The 16,981-nt window shown below is 43.7% G+C and overlaps 1 protein-coding gene across 10 annotated transcripts in view; it reads right to left on the bottom strand.

The window, feature by feature from the left end:
• The window catches only part of tacc2 (transforming, acidic coiled-coil containing protein 2), a 36,558-nt gene that overhangs the window by 6,445 nt on the left and 13,132 nt on the right, over positions 1-16,981 (bottom strand). For 7 of the 10 annotated variants that reach the window (XM_057048253.1, XM_057048255.1, XM_057048259.1 and 4 more), the window contains 10 exons: positions 15,647-16,144; positions 12,372-12,599; positions 4,564-4,667; positions 2,767-4,159; positions 2,573-2,608; positions 1,613-1,670; positions 1,341-1,539; positions 907-956; positions 698-807; positions 218-359 (listed from right to left, as the gene is read on the bottom strand). In XM_057048253.1, coding sequence (XP_056904233.1) covers positions 218-359; positions 698-807; positions 907-956; positions 1,341-1,539; positions 1,613-1,670; positions 2,573-2,608; positions 2,767-4,159; positions 4,564-4,667; positions 12,372-12,599; positions 15,647-16,144 — 2,818 coding nt within the window. Of the gene's footprint in view, positions 1-217; positions 360-697; positions 808-906; positions 957-1,340; positions 1,540-1,612; positions 1,671-2,572; positions 2,609-2,766; positions 4,160-4,563; positions 4,668-5,084; positions 5,496-12,371; positions 12,600-15,646; positions 16,145-16,981 lie in introns of those variants that run through there. The other 3 variants (XM_057048254.1, XM_057048261.1, XM_057048263.1) reach the window with 3 other exon arrangements.

Raw genomic sequence — 16,981 nt, 5'->3', positions numbered from 1 at the left:
AGAGCAGGAAGAGGAGGGCACGGGTCAGAATGGCTAAGCAAGCGCCGAGTCTTTGCGGCTTTTTTAGGGACTGGTAAGTTGAGTAAAGTCTCCCAGAAGACTGTAGAATGACCCCCCCCCCTTGTGACTCAATGATATAAATGACAAACTCAAAAACTGACACTTTTTTTCACGTGATGGTGACAAAACAAAGTGTTTTTTTCCCAGCACAACATACCTGCTCATTCCTTTCTGTGTTCAGAGCCTCACTTTCTCTCTTCCTGCCCTTATCTCCAGCTGAACCCTCTGGACCCGCCCGGGAGCTTAGCACAGGAGTCTTCATACCTGCTGTTATCTGCGCTTCCATTTCCTCAAAACTTCTGCAAAGCAGAGAGGAGTGTGCATGAGAAGTGTTTTACATAAAGCACTGTACATAGTATATATGGCAAATTACACAAATTTTTGAGTATAAAAAAAAAATTAGGTGCCAGGACACCTTCAGAGCATTGCCGAGGTACCCTTGAGCAAGGCACTAAACCCTCAAGTGCTCACACAGACCCCTGTGATGAGCTGGGGGCTCATTCAGGGGTGTATCCTGCCTTTGCCTGTATGCAGCTGGGGCAGCAGCCTCTGTGTGACCCCGAAAGGGCTATAATACATAAGAAGAATCTCCATGCATATCTCGACAGGTATAAAGCTACAGCTGGAGGGGCCGTACCCTGTGCAGGGAGAGCTGGGCTCAGATCCATGGGGGCCCCTATTCTTGCTGAAGTTGTCAGATACAGAGTCCAACTTTAGGTACAAGGATGGCTTGTTGACAGAGAGTGGCTAGAAGAAGCACAAAATAAACTATGATTTTACACGTGTTCAGCAATAAATGTAATATTCTAGAAATATCCTATGTTTTTAAATAGATTTAATACTCACAGCTGAAGAGGATCCAATCTTCTCCATGTACTCAATTTCATAATCTTGTACTGAAGCACAAATGCACGATTTTAGTCGTAGAAATGATGATTAAAAAAACTATTTAACAGTGCGCGCCGATGTGATCGGACACTGAGGCAAGGCTGTCTCTTGATTCACTCTGTTCCTGTCTGACCCACATGTGCAGGCTCAGCCTATGAGAAAAGGTGGCTCTCCTGAATGTCAGAGGCCAGTGGAGAACTGGGCCAACAGGCCACAACAAGAATCAATAGTATCGCTGAATGGAAGAGAATGGCTAGCTGCTGCATGTTTTGTGTTACCTAAACCTGAATTTCTTCTGAGCACCATTTGTCTTTGTTGTACTATTATTTGGACATGAAGGGGGGTGGGAGGCTTCAATACAAAAGGGAAATGAGGAGACAGTTGAACCTCACCTGGAGCTGGAGGAGAAAGACTGTTCTCATTAACAAAAGATGTGAGGTCACAGGGCTCAGGGAAATCGTGTTGCACAGAGTCCAAGTCTGCGTCATGCAGGGAGGCCCACTTCTGACTGGTGGAGGAGGCCAGCTTCTCTTCGTCTGTGGCGTGGTCATCCTGCAGGTGGGACGGGGGCTCGTCCGGGGACTCGGCATCCTGCGATACAGGAGGAGACGGTGGTGGTGAGTGAGATAGGAGGAGGCAGACAGGTACAGGGAATTACACACACCTGTGATGGACTGGACAAGGGAGTTTTCTTTGGCGATCTCTTCACTCTGAAAGTATTACTGAGAAGAAAAACAAAAAAATAAGGATTCAGTATGTTCCGTAAACAGGCTATTTGCTATTAGCACCAACGATCACCTTGATCAAAACACCTAAAAGGCAAATCATAGTCACAACTGCCTGACTGAGGGACTGATGCACCGATGTTCAGCGTGCGAGTACTAAAATTGTGAAATATGTGTGAGTTATTTGTAAGCAACTGCAGGAAGGAGTAAAGTGATGTTAAGTGGGATTTCTTACAGAAACTGACAAAACCCAAATACATTAGTGTTAATGTGGTATGGATGGATTAACCGTTAGTAGGTTTTTGTAGCCCAGGAATACAACTTGCAATTTTATGGACATGCTTTGGTTTTATTTATTAAATTTGTCCTGAAAGACACTCGGAACAGGACACTTGCTTTATGTAACTCCTGAAATACTGTGAGGAAAAACAGCAGCGCAGAGAGCACGAGGAGCTGTAAAGCTAAATACCAGGAATCACAACAACGCAAAGGATCAAATATATTTCTACACGTTATCAGTATTAGCAAATACAATCACTCGTCTCCAACCACAGGGTCCTTCACGAGTACAGTGGTTTGTAATATAATGACTGAACTCTGCAGCACTGATGCGATACTACATCTCTAACCTTGGTTCCTGGAACTAATGTGCATTTAAACACCTCTACAGATGGAAATAACAACAAGGTGTCAATATTTTCACCATGAACTTGCTGCACAGTTGCCGTTTTCCAATGCACGTGTGTATTCTGCATAAATAAATTCTATCTAAAAAAAAAAAATCCCAAATCCTTTAATTAAAATGGTCAAAAATGTTATGAAAAAGGTGGAAAAAAGCAAGATTGCCATGAGCTGCTTCAGGGGTCAACATGAGAGAATGTCTTAATCCCTGTACTTACAACAGACAACATAGAGAAGACACACCTCTGGACTTCCTGTGACACATGGAGATACACAGACACAGGTGACAGAGAGACAGACAGGGGACAACAGCAGAACACACAAAAAGACCTGTGACAAACAAAGACAGGCCTACAGAAGATGACACACAAACACTCATTAGTGTCGGCTCCCGTTAGAGTTACAGACTTACGATTTAATAGGAGTTTTCTTCTTCTTTGCAGGTTTATTCTGATTCTGGTCCTCAAGTTCACCAATGTTGTCATTGTCATTGTCATTTTCATAGTCATTGGACGAGATTTCAAATGAGGCCGAGGCCTTGGGAGGAGAGTTGTTTATCATGTTTGATGATCTAAAGGGATCTAAGGAATCATCAAAGTTGTTTGGATCAAAGCAATATGATGGCCTGGGCAGTTTGGGGGAGTTGGAGATGCATTTCTTGGAAACAAAAGGATTGTAGTTGGGGTCCTCCCATTTGTCAGGTTCAAAGTTGTAGGAGGCTGTAGGAACCGGGATAGCCTCCTCGTTGCCATTGTGGATCACTGGAGGATTGTTGTCCAGTTGCTCCGTCTGTGCTGCGGGGGCCTTCTTCAGCCCCAGCTTCGGTTTCCGCAGGGGCATCTTTCCACCAGGCTTCTTGCCCACTTTCTTGGGCTTTGAAGATGCCTGGTGTGAGGTCTCACTGTTCTCCTCAGTGTAGTCAAACTCCAGCCTTACTGACTGGTTTTTAGGGATGATGGGTTGCTCCTCGGGGTTACTACCACTTTCAGAAGGAGCTGCAACACAAAGCTCTGCTTCAGAGACACAGGGATTCACTGGAGGGGGGGTTATGGGTGCACACACAGGATCTTTACGACCTAATATAGGAGAGTTGGCAATTTTACTGCCCCCAGTCTTAAAGGGATCTATATTTTCAAAATTGTCTGGATCCCATTTGTAGGAGCTTGTAGGTGGAATGGGAGATTCTCGCTTGCCTGGGGGGCTCTCGGGGGGAGGGATTTCCTCCTGGCACAGGGGTAAAGCTGTAATGACAGGGGTCTCCTGATTGATACTTTTCTCTTCAGGGACAGGAGGTGGGGTCTCCACACGACTCTTCCTGGTCTTTCGAAGGGTCCCTCCAGGACTGAGGGTTGCAGACGCCTCTACTTCGTCCTGAGGGGTGGCAATTTGAGCCTTTGTCCGCTTCTTTATCTCTGGTGTACTGCCTGACGAAGCTGCCCTCGGACTCTCTGGGTTGGAATGTTGTCTAAGCAGCGGCTTTTTCTTCAAGGAACTAGGACGAACCTTCTTGGGTCTGAGCAGTGTCCCGGGGGTACTTTCTGTGCCTACGCTGAAGGACTCTGAATGTGGACGGAAGTCTTCAGCTGTTGACCCATCTAAGAGCCCAGTATTATCTAGTTCACCTCCCTGGAGGCTCAGGGAACGGGTCAGAGTATGGCCTGTCCCTTCTGTAGCTAAAAGTTCGATATTATAGGTACCACTGGCTGCAATGGGCTTGTCCTCATCAAAAACAATGGGCGATGCATTCAAGGGTAGATCGTCCGAGGTCAAATCACAAACAGTATCATGGGCCAAGACATCAGATACTGTGAGAAAATAAGAAGTATAATGTTAAAAAAAACATTAATTAAACTACCACTGGGTTATAGATGTAATGAAAGAAGCTGCAGTTGACCAACACATCCAATTATAGAGGCCACTGTACTATAAATAAGATACAAGAGTCTCAGGCTGAGATTGATTTTAAAAAAAGACAGGGAAAATAACCACGTGACAAGAAGAGACTCATATGATTGGTCAGCCTGTCATACTTAAAATGCAAGATACTTGGAAAGCCTTAGTTCTTTTGTGATAAGAAATGCTGGCGTGATCGCACAAACCAGGTCACACCACCACCTTCATCCACTAGATGGAGCCATACTTCCCCTTTTCCCCCCACCCAGAGTACAGCTACACCAGTAATTCATTGTAATAATAGTGACAATATCACCTTTTTCAGAAGGTAGATCTTGATTTCTGGGCTCAGTAGGAGAAGCTGTCTTCACTGGAGTTGTAGCTTCTGGGGTTTCAAATGCTCCATCAGAGTCAGAGCTCCTTTAACAAAACATAGACACATTAGCTAAAGGCTGTTAAAAATGTATTGAACTATTGATTTATGAGTGTACCAGGAAGAGAGACACCAACTCGTTTGAGCAGGAGCTAAACTACCCTTTTTCCCCAATAAAGCTCATCTCAAGTAACACATTTGATAAGAAGGGTTAATATTCAATAGCAAACGTAATATTTGATCATGTGTTTTTGGGTACATGACACCACATTTAATGCACACAAAATAATCTGATGGTCCAACGACATTGCTGAGGAATAGAAACTTCAAAAGACATCACACATTTTAATGTGACAATTTGGAAATTGGTTCATTCTAAGCACAATCTGCCTTTTCCAAAAGCCATGCCAGCACCATTGAACCTAGATTAGATCGGTGCATCCAAGTTGTCCCTCGCATCTCACCTCCATCTGACTGGTTTCCTTGCATCCCAAATCATTTTATCATGACGTGCACCCCAGGAAATACGCCACAAGTGCCGCTGAGACGGATCTGAGCCCGGGCTGGCCTCGCCTGCCCCTCCCAGCAGCGTGTCCCAGCCCCAGCGAGCCCACTGCAGCGGAGATAGCGCCTGCCACACACTCCCTGCCATGGCCGACTGGCTTTAACTCGTCCTTTACAGCCACACAGGTTAACAAATACAGCCATCGCAGCTGCTGATGACTACCATTTCATCTTTCGATCAATATTTCCTTTTTTCCTGCTTTTAAAGTGCGCTAAAAATCCCCCATTTCTCTTTTCCAAGATGAATTCCTGGTCACGATTTCCGTTTGAGAGCCGTCCATCTTCCCTCCTCCAAAAATGAAATGTCTTCCCCTGAAACAGGCTGCAGAAGCCCCCCACCTGCATACCGTATTCATCAGCAGCTCTCTGCTGGCTCCCTCTCCCCCCTCTCTCTCGGTCTTCCTCTCTGCCTTTGCTCCCTCAAAATGCAGACAATATCCACCTGCTGAACATGATACAGCAGAATCCCTAGTTACCCTTTTTTCTATATTCTTAATCTCATCACAAAAGGAATGAGGACAATCCCACACACCCAGATTTTGCTCTACAAAAGCAGCAGACACAACAAAAATGCTCTGTGTGAAGGTAAATTGAATTGTTTTCAACTCAAAATCAAGCTATGTACACTTAACTTATAATATGCATACATTAAAATAGAGGAACCATTATTCAAATGTCCACCCTTAAATGAACAGCCCGCAACCTTCTCCTAGATGAAGATCGCCAATAAAAGAGAACTGGGGACATAAAGCTCATAGAGGAGGATAGGACTGGATCATTTTTGAAGCTGCAGACAATATCTTGCCCATCTCTGGGGACACATCACAGGATTAACACCTCCATTCGTTTGCTGTGGGTGTAATCAAAACAGCACATGACCAAGGAAGGAGAGCAATAATCCCTGTGTGTGTCAACAGGATAAGACTACACTTTAAATCCAACTGGGTCAGTCACCGGGAACCAGGTTCACTATGTCAGTTTCTAAAACACGCCAAGTGCAATATGCACGCGCCATAACACATTACTGAATAAAATATATAGTACAAAAAAAGACCTTCAGCAACAGTGATTTAATGTGCAGCATTCATACTAGAGGCAAAAACTGCTCAAATTCATCACAAAAACAAAAGAGTAACTACCAGTTTATTCAGCGTCCAGGTTTTACCTTGCAGAGGACATTTTGGGTTGCTATGGTAACTGGTGATTCCCACCATATGTTTCATGATGCTGGAAAGACAATAGAGAGGCTTACCTTACCCACAGGGCCCAGTGTGTGTGTGGTGTGTGTGTGTTCTTTTTTACCACAACATGGAAGATGACCTGCACATTTAAGGCCAGCATGTAATCAAGATCATGTTTAAAATCTAAGACAACTGAGGAGACGATAAGAAAAATAAAACAATAGAATGTGATGAATAAAAGCAACTCTGATAATTTGCTTGTTAGAAAAAAGCAAACAAAAGTAAAAAGCATTAGTTGGTGAGCAGCCTTGTTAAGCTGCTTGAGTAGAAACAAAGAGAAGAAGTTAATAGCAGCTCATGGTGCCTGGAGACAGATGCTGGAGGGAGACAGATGCTGCATTTCAGACAGTAAAATAGGTCTCTGCTAACAGCCAAATCCAACTGTGTTTACAGACACACCCCACCTCTTTTGCCTCTACATATTCAACTTTAACTCTCTAAAATATGGTAGAGAAAGACTCACGTAGGGACTAAAGGAGATGACTGTGCTCTCTGAGCAGTTGTAACCTTTTTAAATTAATAGTTCAAAATGATCTGATCAATAATCAAGAGCATGATCTGCATCATGCAGATGTACAGATCAGATATACAGATGTGGTTTGGGGGTTTAAATATCAAGATGATTTGTGCAGTGTAACTGGATAATTAAAGACAGAACATCTCTCAGCAGGAATATCTTAGTCAGCAATCATCTGCATTATGTGTGTTGACTGACACACATTGTCTTATAGTTCTGTGAGAGGAAAACAACTGTTATAGTTTGCATTTATAATATACATGTGTCTACACTACAGCAAAAAGAAACCTATGTAAAAGTACTAATGTTATTGTCTATCATTCATGTCACTGGATGCAATCAGCGGTGTGACAGATAGAGGGCGCTCTTGTGCTTTTATCACACTGAATTACATCATACACGTGCAACAGCAATAATCTGCCATAGATTCATTTTACAAGTGCCTCTTGGCTTTCCCCCAGATGTGATGAAGAAGTTTTTGATGTTGGCAAAGTGCACATCTGTGGTTTTGTCTGCATGTTGTCATCGAAACAGAATTTGAGTGGAAAGTACTTGGCAAAAAGAGAAGCCATCTCATCTCCCTCCAAACAGCTCATCTCCAATCAACATAGCGCCACTCCTGAACCTCTTCATCCCAAAAATGTCCAAAGCTCAAAAACAGAAGAAGACGCGTGATTATAAAGTGTCAAGCTAACATAATCCCTATGGGTAATACCTCACTGGGTCTAATATAAGGCTGACTTTGACCAGATGGTTCACTAAACAATAAGAGGACAGCAAAGCATTATGGTGGGGGGGTGGGGGGGTGCTCTCAATTTGATTACGAGATCAGATGCTAGGTTGATTACTGGGAGAGAGGGAGAAAGAGAGAAAACAATATATAACAATATATATAAGTAAGCACATCCAGTAATTTAGTGAATTGCAGAACGTTTCAACCACTCAGTGTTTTTATGCCACCTAGTTGTGGGAGCTTCCTTCTCCTGCTCTTGACTTAATTACTAACTTAACATCCTGCAACACAAGGACAGAGAACAGAGTCCTATCAGCTGTATAATTATTATTGTTATTGTTATTGAAGGCATTGCACCCCCCCCCCTCTGGGGCTTTGCTCCAACACAATAAAGAGGGTCTGAGATATAAATAAAGTGAAGAGGCTCAGTTCATCACATACCTGCTCTGACTCAGGTCCCCCACCCCCTGACATTTCTAAATAACCTCCTTTGGCGAGCACAAAGCGTGGTCCATCTCTACATCGTCACCAGCCTCAGCTCCCAGCGTGACCGCTACTTCCTCACCCCGCGAAAAGCCAAACATCACACCAGCAGAATCCCAGAGGCACCCACGCGTTGCCTAATTCCGACATCTACTGGGAATCTCAAACGATCCAAAGCGACTATACGGCCGCCAAAGCACATTTAAGCACGTGCTCGTGCACATGCGCTAAACATCGCATCGCTATCGTGAAAGGTGACAAAAACAAAGAAAGCGTGCTCAATTGTGCGTTTTTGTCATCTCGCAAAGAAAAAACATTAAGAAAAATCCTGGAATGGAAACAAATGTAGGTCAAAAATATAAAACATACCATAATTCACAGATGAGAATAAGTCTTTGATGACGATGAGAATTTGTTGCATTGGAAACAACGTGAAGCTGTAGCTGCACAACTGAACGTGTCATAAAGGAACGAATATAGTAGCTACAAAGATTTGGGATTAAGTTGAAGGTTTGGCTGAACCTGGAGTCTTAAAGCCAAACTCACATGTGTTCTTGAGATGGACAGGAGACCTCCCCTTGTTCCATGGACTCATTGGCTCCCATCCTCAGCTAGCTGCGGCTCCCCCTTCAGCCGTCTGCTCCTGCTTTCTGACCACCCTCCAACATCCACCTGCACCCAAACCGCTGCCTTCTGCCCGTTTCCTGGCGGTGGAGGCTGGCAGCCTGAGTCATAGGAGTTGAGCACCGGCCGAGCAGAGGAGGAGCAGGTCCAGCTCGCATCAGTAGCACAGCGGTGAAGGATTCAGAGCTGCTGGATTCCTCTGTCACATCCTCATTGTCTCGTCCTCCGCTGACTGAATATTCCTAATATTCCAGCTTCCTCATCATTTAGCTTTAATCGAAACGATAAAGGTGGCTAAAAAAAAAAAAGTGGGATCCAACAAAGAAATCCAGGTCACGTAAAAGCTCGTTCCGTGCAGCCTTGGGCGAGCGAGTGTGAGGTGTCTGCTCTGTTTGGCTGCTGAGTGCTGTTGCTGTTCTCACTGCCTCCTCCCCCTCCACTCTCTCCCCAGCCTCCTGTGTCTTTAAAAACAAGATTTTTTCCCCCCTCATCGGCGGCTGCGTCTGTGCGAGGCAATCTAACAATAGCAGCTCCTCAGAACCAGGAAGATTAACGGGCTTTTCTCATTGTTGCCGTCACCCGCTTCCTCCTCCCATCCTCACTATCTGTCCCTCCGAGTCCTCCTGTCATTCACAGGGCTGCATAATGAAAAACATTTTTGTCCCTCCCTTTCACACAATGGAAGCTTCCAGCACACACCGATGCTAAATGTAAATAAGCTCTGTGAAATGCGCGCGCACGTGCGCGTGCATGGAGGCGAACAGCATTTAATGCTCACTTGATTATTTTTCTATTTTAAGCCACTGAATCCACGAGACCAGAAAAAAAAACAACAAAGGAATCCAGACTAATAATGTTAAAATTCACTCACTCACTCAATCACTCTTTGTTTGACACCAACGTGCGCTTTATGGCAAATGAGTGCATCGATTTTTCAAAGACAAAGGTCTCCGGCACCAAACCCCCTGGAGAGCAGATCGGGCTGGTGATCTAATTTACCGACGCTCATCAAAGCTGTCGCTGCATGAAATATCAGAAACGCACCACGGACATTTGGTTTGGTCACGTCAGCATTTGCTTTGTTTTCAGTTGGCAAGATTTAAATAGCATTTTCTCCACTGTGTGATTTGTAGCTGTAGATTCATTGATATTTAATTTTAGTTTAACTACTAAGGTGCTCTCTGTCTGAAAGAATAACGGCCAAGACGTGATAAAGTGAAGCAAAATGAAAGCAGATCAAGAATTTACAAAAAAGAAAATGATGTCTTTGTTTTCTATCCCTACAGTTTATAATAAAGCTGTTACTTAAAAGGTGCTGATTACACCACAGTAGAAGTGGGCGACCAAACACATGGAGAACACATCTATTGTACATTCATGGGAAAGTTTGGGAGCAACGGTTCATCACAATAGCGGCTCCAGCCTGCAGTAGCTTTACAGTTGGTGGTTTCAGGTGTCCAACGTGTCCCTGGGTGGACTAAAAAGAAGAGAACCACACAAAAACCAGTGCTCACGTTCAACCTAACACCATAGCTGAAAGCGGGATTGGTTGCAAGTCCATTAATTGATGCTCACAAAAGCTATCAATGTAATTTTAGTCTCAGATGGTCCTGGTCGATGCTTCAGAGCCTAAAGGGACAAGTAAAATACTGCCCACATACAACCCCCAACACAGAAGATATCGATTGCCACGACCATCCACATCCTCCATTTAGTGATGTAAAGAATTTAGGGCAGCACAGTATGTGCAGAGTATAAGTGCCTTCCGTGCGTTCATGCGTCAGCTTTGTGCTGCAGTGTGTAGACTGACAAAAATAAAAATATAAAATATTCAGCAAGGTAAGGCACTGAAAGATGTGGAGATGGAAGTTTTTCTAAAAGATTCATAAAGAGCACTCAAGACAAATCAAGGTCACTGTGGAGGAGCCTGGTTCCCACTTCTGTGATGGTGCACAAAAGGATGAGCTGAATGTGAAGCAGCTTTAAATCTTAACGAGTCAATCTACCACTTGATTTGGCTATTTTAATTACAGTGATCAGATAGTGCCAATGCATCTATAAGCCACTCGACAACATGTCTGGAATTCAAAGCTACAAACTCATATCCATGAAAAAAACTATTAAATACACATCACTCAACACATGAACACACAAATGTGCAACTCCAACGCCTGTAAGTGGTACTGCTGGTAAATTAGAAATGATGCTATGTGTTCCATTTCTTCCACACTCCAGATTAGCAGACAGCTTTGCACCAAATCAAGAAAATTCTAGTTAATGAATCATTTTGTTTAACAGCCAGTCACTAATTCTCTCACTAGAACAATCTAATTTAGTAACTTAAACTTGCAACAAATAAAATAAAACAAAGGTAGGCAACCAATACAACTCACACTACACTTGGGTGACCTCCAACATAACTGGAAATAACTCTGGAACCTTCCTGGTTCCATCAGTATGTCAAGGATTTTAAATAATCGATGAACTGCAGCTACATATGCCCGTAAAATGCATGAAAATTAAAGCCCTGTAAATGAAATGAAAGTATAGCAGGCAGTTTCTTCACTTGAGATGGTCAAAGAAATCCAGGAGTGTCAACCAGCCACAAACCTGCCCCACAGAAAGATGTGTTACACCCATAACATGCGCATGAATAATTAAAAGCCATTTAACTAGCGATGTGGGGATGGACATGCTCTGAATGTACTGTGCACATTTTCTGCACTGCAGTTATGAATATAACCGAGGTGTTATAAAGAATAGCAAAACTAAGAGCAGAATTGATACAGTAGCAGATTCAGTGACAGCCTGTGGGTCATGTACCTGCAGGCTTCAGGCAGCAGATGCTGGCAGAATATAAACCTGAGCTCTGAAGGGAAAACGCCCTCTGCTGGTTCACATCGGTAGCGCTTTCAGAAAGTGGCTGAGTCATTTGCTCTTAAAAAACTCAAACATACTGATCACCAAGCTGAGAAAGGGAGCTGAAAATAAATATTTTAAATCTGATGACCTTTGTCATCTCAGTGGAAAAAAGAAAAAACTGTGCTGGGTGCAATAAACATGGCTCATGATGAGGACTCAGACGTTATGATGAGTAATATTACACCAAAATACGCTTGTTGTTTGTGACTAGTCCCAAACGGACCTCTTCATTTTTATGACTGCTACATTCCTAAATAAAATAAATGTTTTACTCCTTTGCAAAACAATCTTAACTTGTACAGTAATTTACTAAATCAAGTTGAAGACGTGAACTGTGATTATTTTCTAATCTCAGCAAAACAGAATGAAAGGAGTTGTGAAACGTAATGTATAATATATAGGATGTTTATGGTTTTCAGAATGAAGAAACAGCATGTTAGTTGATCTCTTGCAGTCTACAAAGTCAATCAGGGCGCCAGATGTCCATTTAATGCTGTAATTGGACCTGAACTCGGGTTGAAAGGACGCACATTTTCATCAAACGAGCTCAAGCCTCAATAGTGGACAAATACATCAGACATTTACACCAAAATCCAAAACAAGACATACAGCGTGTAGCTGCATCTTATATCATGTTACGAGTGGCAGTGCAGCGTTGAATTCATACCTTACAGCAGGGTGGCAGGGTACAGAAGCAGGGTGTACACAGGGATCCGCTGTGGGTGCAGCAGAGGAGGCGAGGGCTGAAGGAGAGGCTGGGGGGGTGGGTAGAGGGGCAGGCGTGGGTCTCTCTAGGGGTGCAGGGAAGCCGTCAGTGTCGTGGAGATGAGGAGGGAGAGCAGACAGGATGTGGCGTTTGGAGGCGAGAGGTTGGGGACAGTCGGCGTGGGAGGGTCTGTTCGGAAGCCACACACAACATCAAGAGAAGAGCTGAAGGCCAAGTACGGCAATTTGGAAAAGCCTCCAGGATTCACTGGCCTACGTAAACCAGGTTTAATATCAGGAACTTACCCAAAAGAAGAGAAAGTGCGACTGCTCTGCTCTGTGTTGTCCCCTAAACCTAGAAGCGACTTCAGAAACAGAATGCTCACTCCAACCATCCTAACAATACGTTGTCATCTAAAGAACTTGAAGCCAGATTTGTCTCTCCTCTCAACAGCACCCTTACGGGACAGCCCATGTTTCCTTTGCTGGCTCCACTTGCCCTCAACAGCGTAGTAGCATGTCTGAGGTAGTTTGGCTCGCTCATTGTTGACCACCTGGTAGACGGGATTTGGCCCTGTTCCAGGCCCGCCTTATCAGAAGTGGTTTGCTCTCTAATCTGACAGGCGAAGCAATGGACGCCCATGCAGCTGTTCCCCACCAGGGGCATGCCTCCTGTTCAGCTCTAAAAATAACCAGTAGCCTCTTCTGCACAGTAGGACTTTACCGAACTTCTCCACCTAAACCACACTTAAATAAATACATCAACACAAATGTGTTCTGGCCCATTTCAGACTGAAACTGGGCTCAGTTACGTTCCAGCTCCCCTTTCACAGTTAAGTCAGAACTTTTAACCGTGTTTTTCTTGATGGTATTGTTTACATATAATGCCAGCCTGCTTCCTGTCACTCCACGAAAGAATTCTCTAATTGATTCAGGATGGCTGCATGAAGAGAAAGGTGAAAATGCCAAATCTGGATTTCTGTTGATACCAATCTGAACATTATAGACAAGGAAAGACAGGATCGACCTATGTACATGCATCACCAAGTCATAACGTAGTCTACGCAAAATATTAACATACTACAGTTTTCAGATGGGTAATGAATTAAAAAAAGAAACCTCGACCTTGGATGGGACAACCGGCCAGAAGAACCCTGAACCCTGTTTACAGGGAGTTTAACATATCCTAACTGTTACAGTCAGCTGATGTTCCCAGGTCGTTGGAACGTTCTAGTATGATCTGTCCTAAGTGTGTGAGGTGTGTGAGTGTGTGAGGAAACAAACAAGACAAAACAAGCCACATGTTTTAAGACACAGTTGGATTGTTGGCATTAAGCTGGAACCTGGTATAATTGATCATTCAGCAAAATACAGGCCAGATTTAAGAAATCCTGTCCAGAAATCCACTACAGTAATTTTTATACAGTGGCAGAGATTAAAAACCTGTTTATCTGCCCTCCATTTTCATGATTGTTTAAGGAACCAATGTTACCTTGCCTGTATGGTATTCAACCCACACGCATATTTCAGGCACTCTATGGGAAACAGCTGGAGCTAAAAGAGAGCAAGTCCAGGCAGGGTGTTCAATGATAAACTAAGAGTCATGAAGGCAACCAGCTGGAGGTACTATGGAAAGTGTTTTTACATGCCATAATGACAGGAGGACCATATCTGTACAACAGTTGAGTCATTGTAGAAGTGTACAGGTACATGTATATACTGTAGGACTATTTTAGGTCTAAATTATTTATCCAATGTCTAATTTTATTTACCTTAAAGCACCATGACAACTGAATGACAATACAGTGTGCTACTGTAAAATCACATTCATTTTGGGACTTTAAAATGAAAGAAAGTGCTGTAACGCCATTATTATTATTATTATTATGGAAAAAACAGTTCTTATACAGGTATTTTAAAAGTTTACCATGCTAACAATGTTTGACTCATCATGTAAGGGAGGGACAACAACAAGTTCAAACTTGCGTTTGGCATTTTTTTTACAGTTACAACGCAATGCATTTCCCAACTATATTCCATCTCAGCCTTCATTCTTTTTTCCCTTCCTACTCTCCTCCACCCATCTGGTGAGGTCATCAGAGTCTAAGCAGTACTAGTTCCTTACTGACCATCTGCTGCATCCACCTGGAGGGACTTAAACACAAACACCTACCGTAGACAGACGGAACTAGAGCAGCTACCTCTCATAAACTCACCCGGATGATTTGCGCAGCGCAGGAATCCACCACACATGTAAATACAAGTGGGAGAATTACTCCTTCCTCCACTCCTCTCCAATGTACCAGAGTCAAAAAGCGAGCGTCCCCGTCCTCCTCCTTTCTGCCCGCGATTCCGTCATAGACACACGCGCGCTGCAGCACATGCTCAAGTATTTCACTGAACTCTGGCTTTTGTTCCACTCCGTCTGGTTGGTGCAAATGACTTCAGTGGGGCTGAAGTGCCTCCCACTACAGGCTACAGTTCACAAAGCCGCACAGACTGAGCAGGCCTGACAGCTAGGACAGCCTCTGGGGGCGGGCAGGGGAAAAAAACACACATGTACACACACTATGCGAGCGTAACCTTATCTATGATAAACCCTAAAGTGGAAATAGCTGTCAGATCCTCGCCACTCTTACTCAGAACAAACTTTTTTGTCTCAGAGCAGTGATGGAACAAGTGTTCTGACTGACAGTTGGCAAGTGCTAGTCTGGCATGTGGGGTGGCTCCTGTGCAAGGGTAGGAGAGAGGATACTGCTTCCATAAACATTCTTAGATGCACTTGTGGGGAAAGACATTAGATTAATACGGCTGCTATTCTTGACATTAGAATGGCGACATTGGGGACAAATTAAATTTACACACGGAAAAATGAGTCTGGAGTTTTAACAACAGATAACACGATTTGAGACGAGTCCTCATTCATCTTGTTAGACGGCATTAAATTACAGCAGACAGTAAGAACAGACCAGGCGTGCTTGGGAAGTCTAAAAGCCAAACAAAGCCACCACAGGGAATACTGGAGTGCCTGGAAATCTGTTTTATACGTATGAAAGACGGAGGTGCTGCTCTTGTAACAATGACGTTAGCTCCAATTAAACGAGTGTCTTGTTGTGGGAATTATATATAAAATAAAGCTAAATAAAGCTGTCCTGTTAGAAAATTTAGGGAATTACAAAATTTTGATTTAGAAAGCAAGAAAAAAGAGAAAGAGAGAAAGAACGAACGAACGCTCACCTACTGTCCGGTAGCACCTCGCTGGGCTCGGGAAACGCTTCGGTCCCAAACTTAAGCGACTGTTCACCTGTGGCCTCGGCAACTTCCCCCTCTGGTGCTTCAGTGATCAGCGGCTCCGGTTCTCTGGTACCGGGCGGCTCTGGTTTTTCACCTTTATGTGCATCTAGGAACTCTGGTGTGCTGTTGGCAGGTTCTGGCTCAGATGCATCTTCCACGACTTGAGACGAGGCGATTGTCTGTGGTGGGACATCTGAACGCTCCCGAGGGGGCAGGTCTTCTTTCTGGATCTGGTCAGTTAGCTTTGACTCGTCCGATTCAGTTTGGAGCTCCCCTTTTGTGCTCTGGCTTGGCTGTGTGGGTTCTGGGAGTTCTGTTGACTTTAAGGATTCAGGTAGAGCCGAGGGCTCCACTACTTCTGGCTGTGGTGGGATCTCCTCCTGTACCTCCTCGGTCGGTGTGTGAAAATCCAATTGTGGAGACTCCAGAGATGGAAGTGGACTGGAAAATAAAGATCATTTAGAAGGTTATGGATTTCTTGTTTAGTTTACAACCTATAAAAAATTAACAACGAGCATGTTTTTGTAGGTGCGAGGGGTCGTGACACTATGTGTGCATTGTTCTTGCATCGCGAGCGAGAAAAGGCTCATTCTTGCCCCGGAGAGGAGGCAGGATGTCACAGCTGATGTAATCCTGCGACTATAAAAGGCCCACATTCGGTTTCACACAAGGTCATCTGACTCAGGCGCTCTTTCAAAGTAAAGCTCTGTTCGTACGTCCTCATTTATATTCATGGTCAAACCATATCAGCCACATCTCGCCAAACAATTCTTGAATGTGGTGTTAATGAAACACCAAAAAGTGCAGAAATGAGATATTACATAACCGCATAAGCAGTGTTATGGTAATAACATGTAAGAATAAATGTGTGTGTTCTTTAATTATCTGGATCTATGATGTTGGGCTTTAAACAAATGTTAGACACCTTTCCCTAAAGAGTTATTCCATTCTCCTTTGGTTCGGTTCAAATTTTAATGTTTTTTTTCTGACCCGTTAGTTTAGCTCAACCGAGAAGACACCATTTAAGATTCCATTCAACTCCATCTAAACATGTTTTTGATGGCGAAAGGTCACTTGATTTGCAGAATACAGGCAGCAGAGGATGTCAAGCTGCATTCGATGCTCCTAATTCCCTATTTAGTTATTTAAATCTTGAATCACTGCGATACATAAAACAGATACTGTTACACATTAAATCAGTCAGAGGTGGTAACAGAATGGAACTCAAGTGTGCTCCTTTTTTAAGAGTTTCCTATATATTATATAGGATGTACAAAC

The sequence above is a fragment of the Takifugu flavidus genome, chromosome 11 (assembly GCF_003711565.1).
Source record: "Takifugu flavidus isolate HTHZ2018 chromosome 11, ASM371156v2, whole genome shotgun sequence".
Lineage (NCBI taxonomy): Eukaryota > Metazoa > Chordata > Actinopteri > Tetraodontiformes > Tetraodontidae > Takifugu > Takifugu flavidus.
This window is presented reverse-complemented; position numbering and strand designations above follow the sequence as displayed.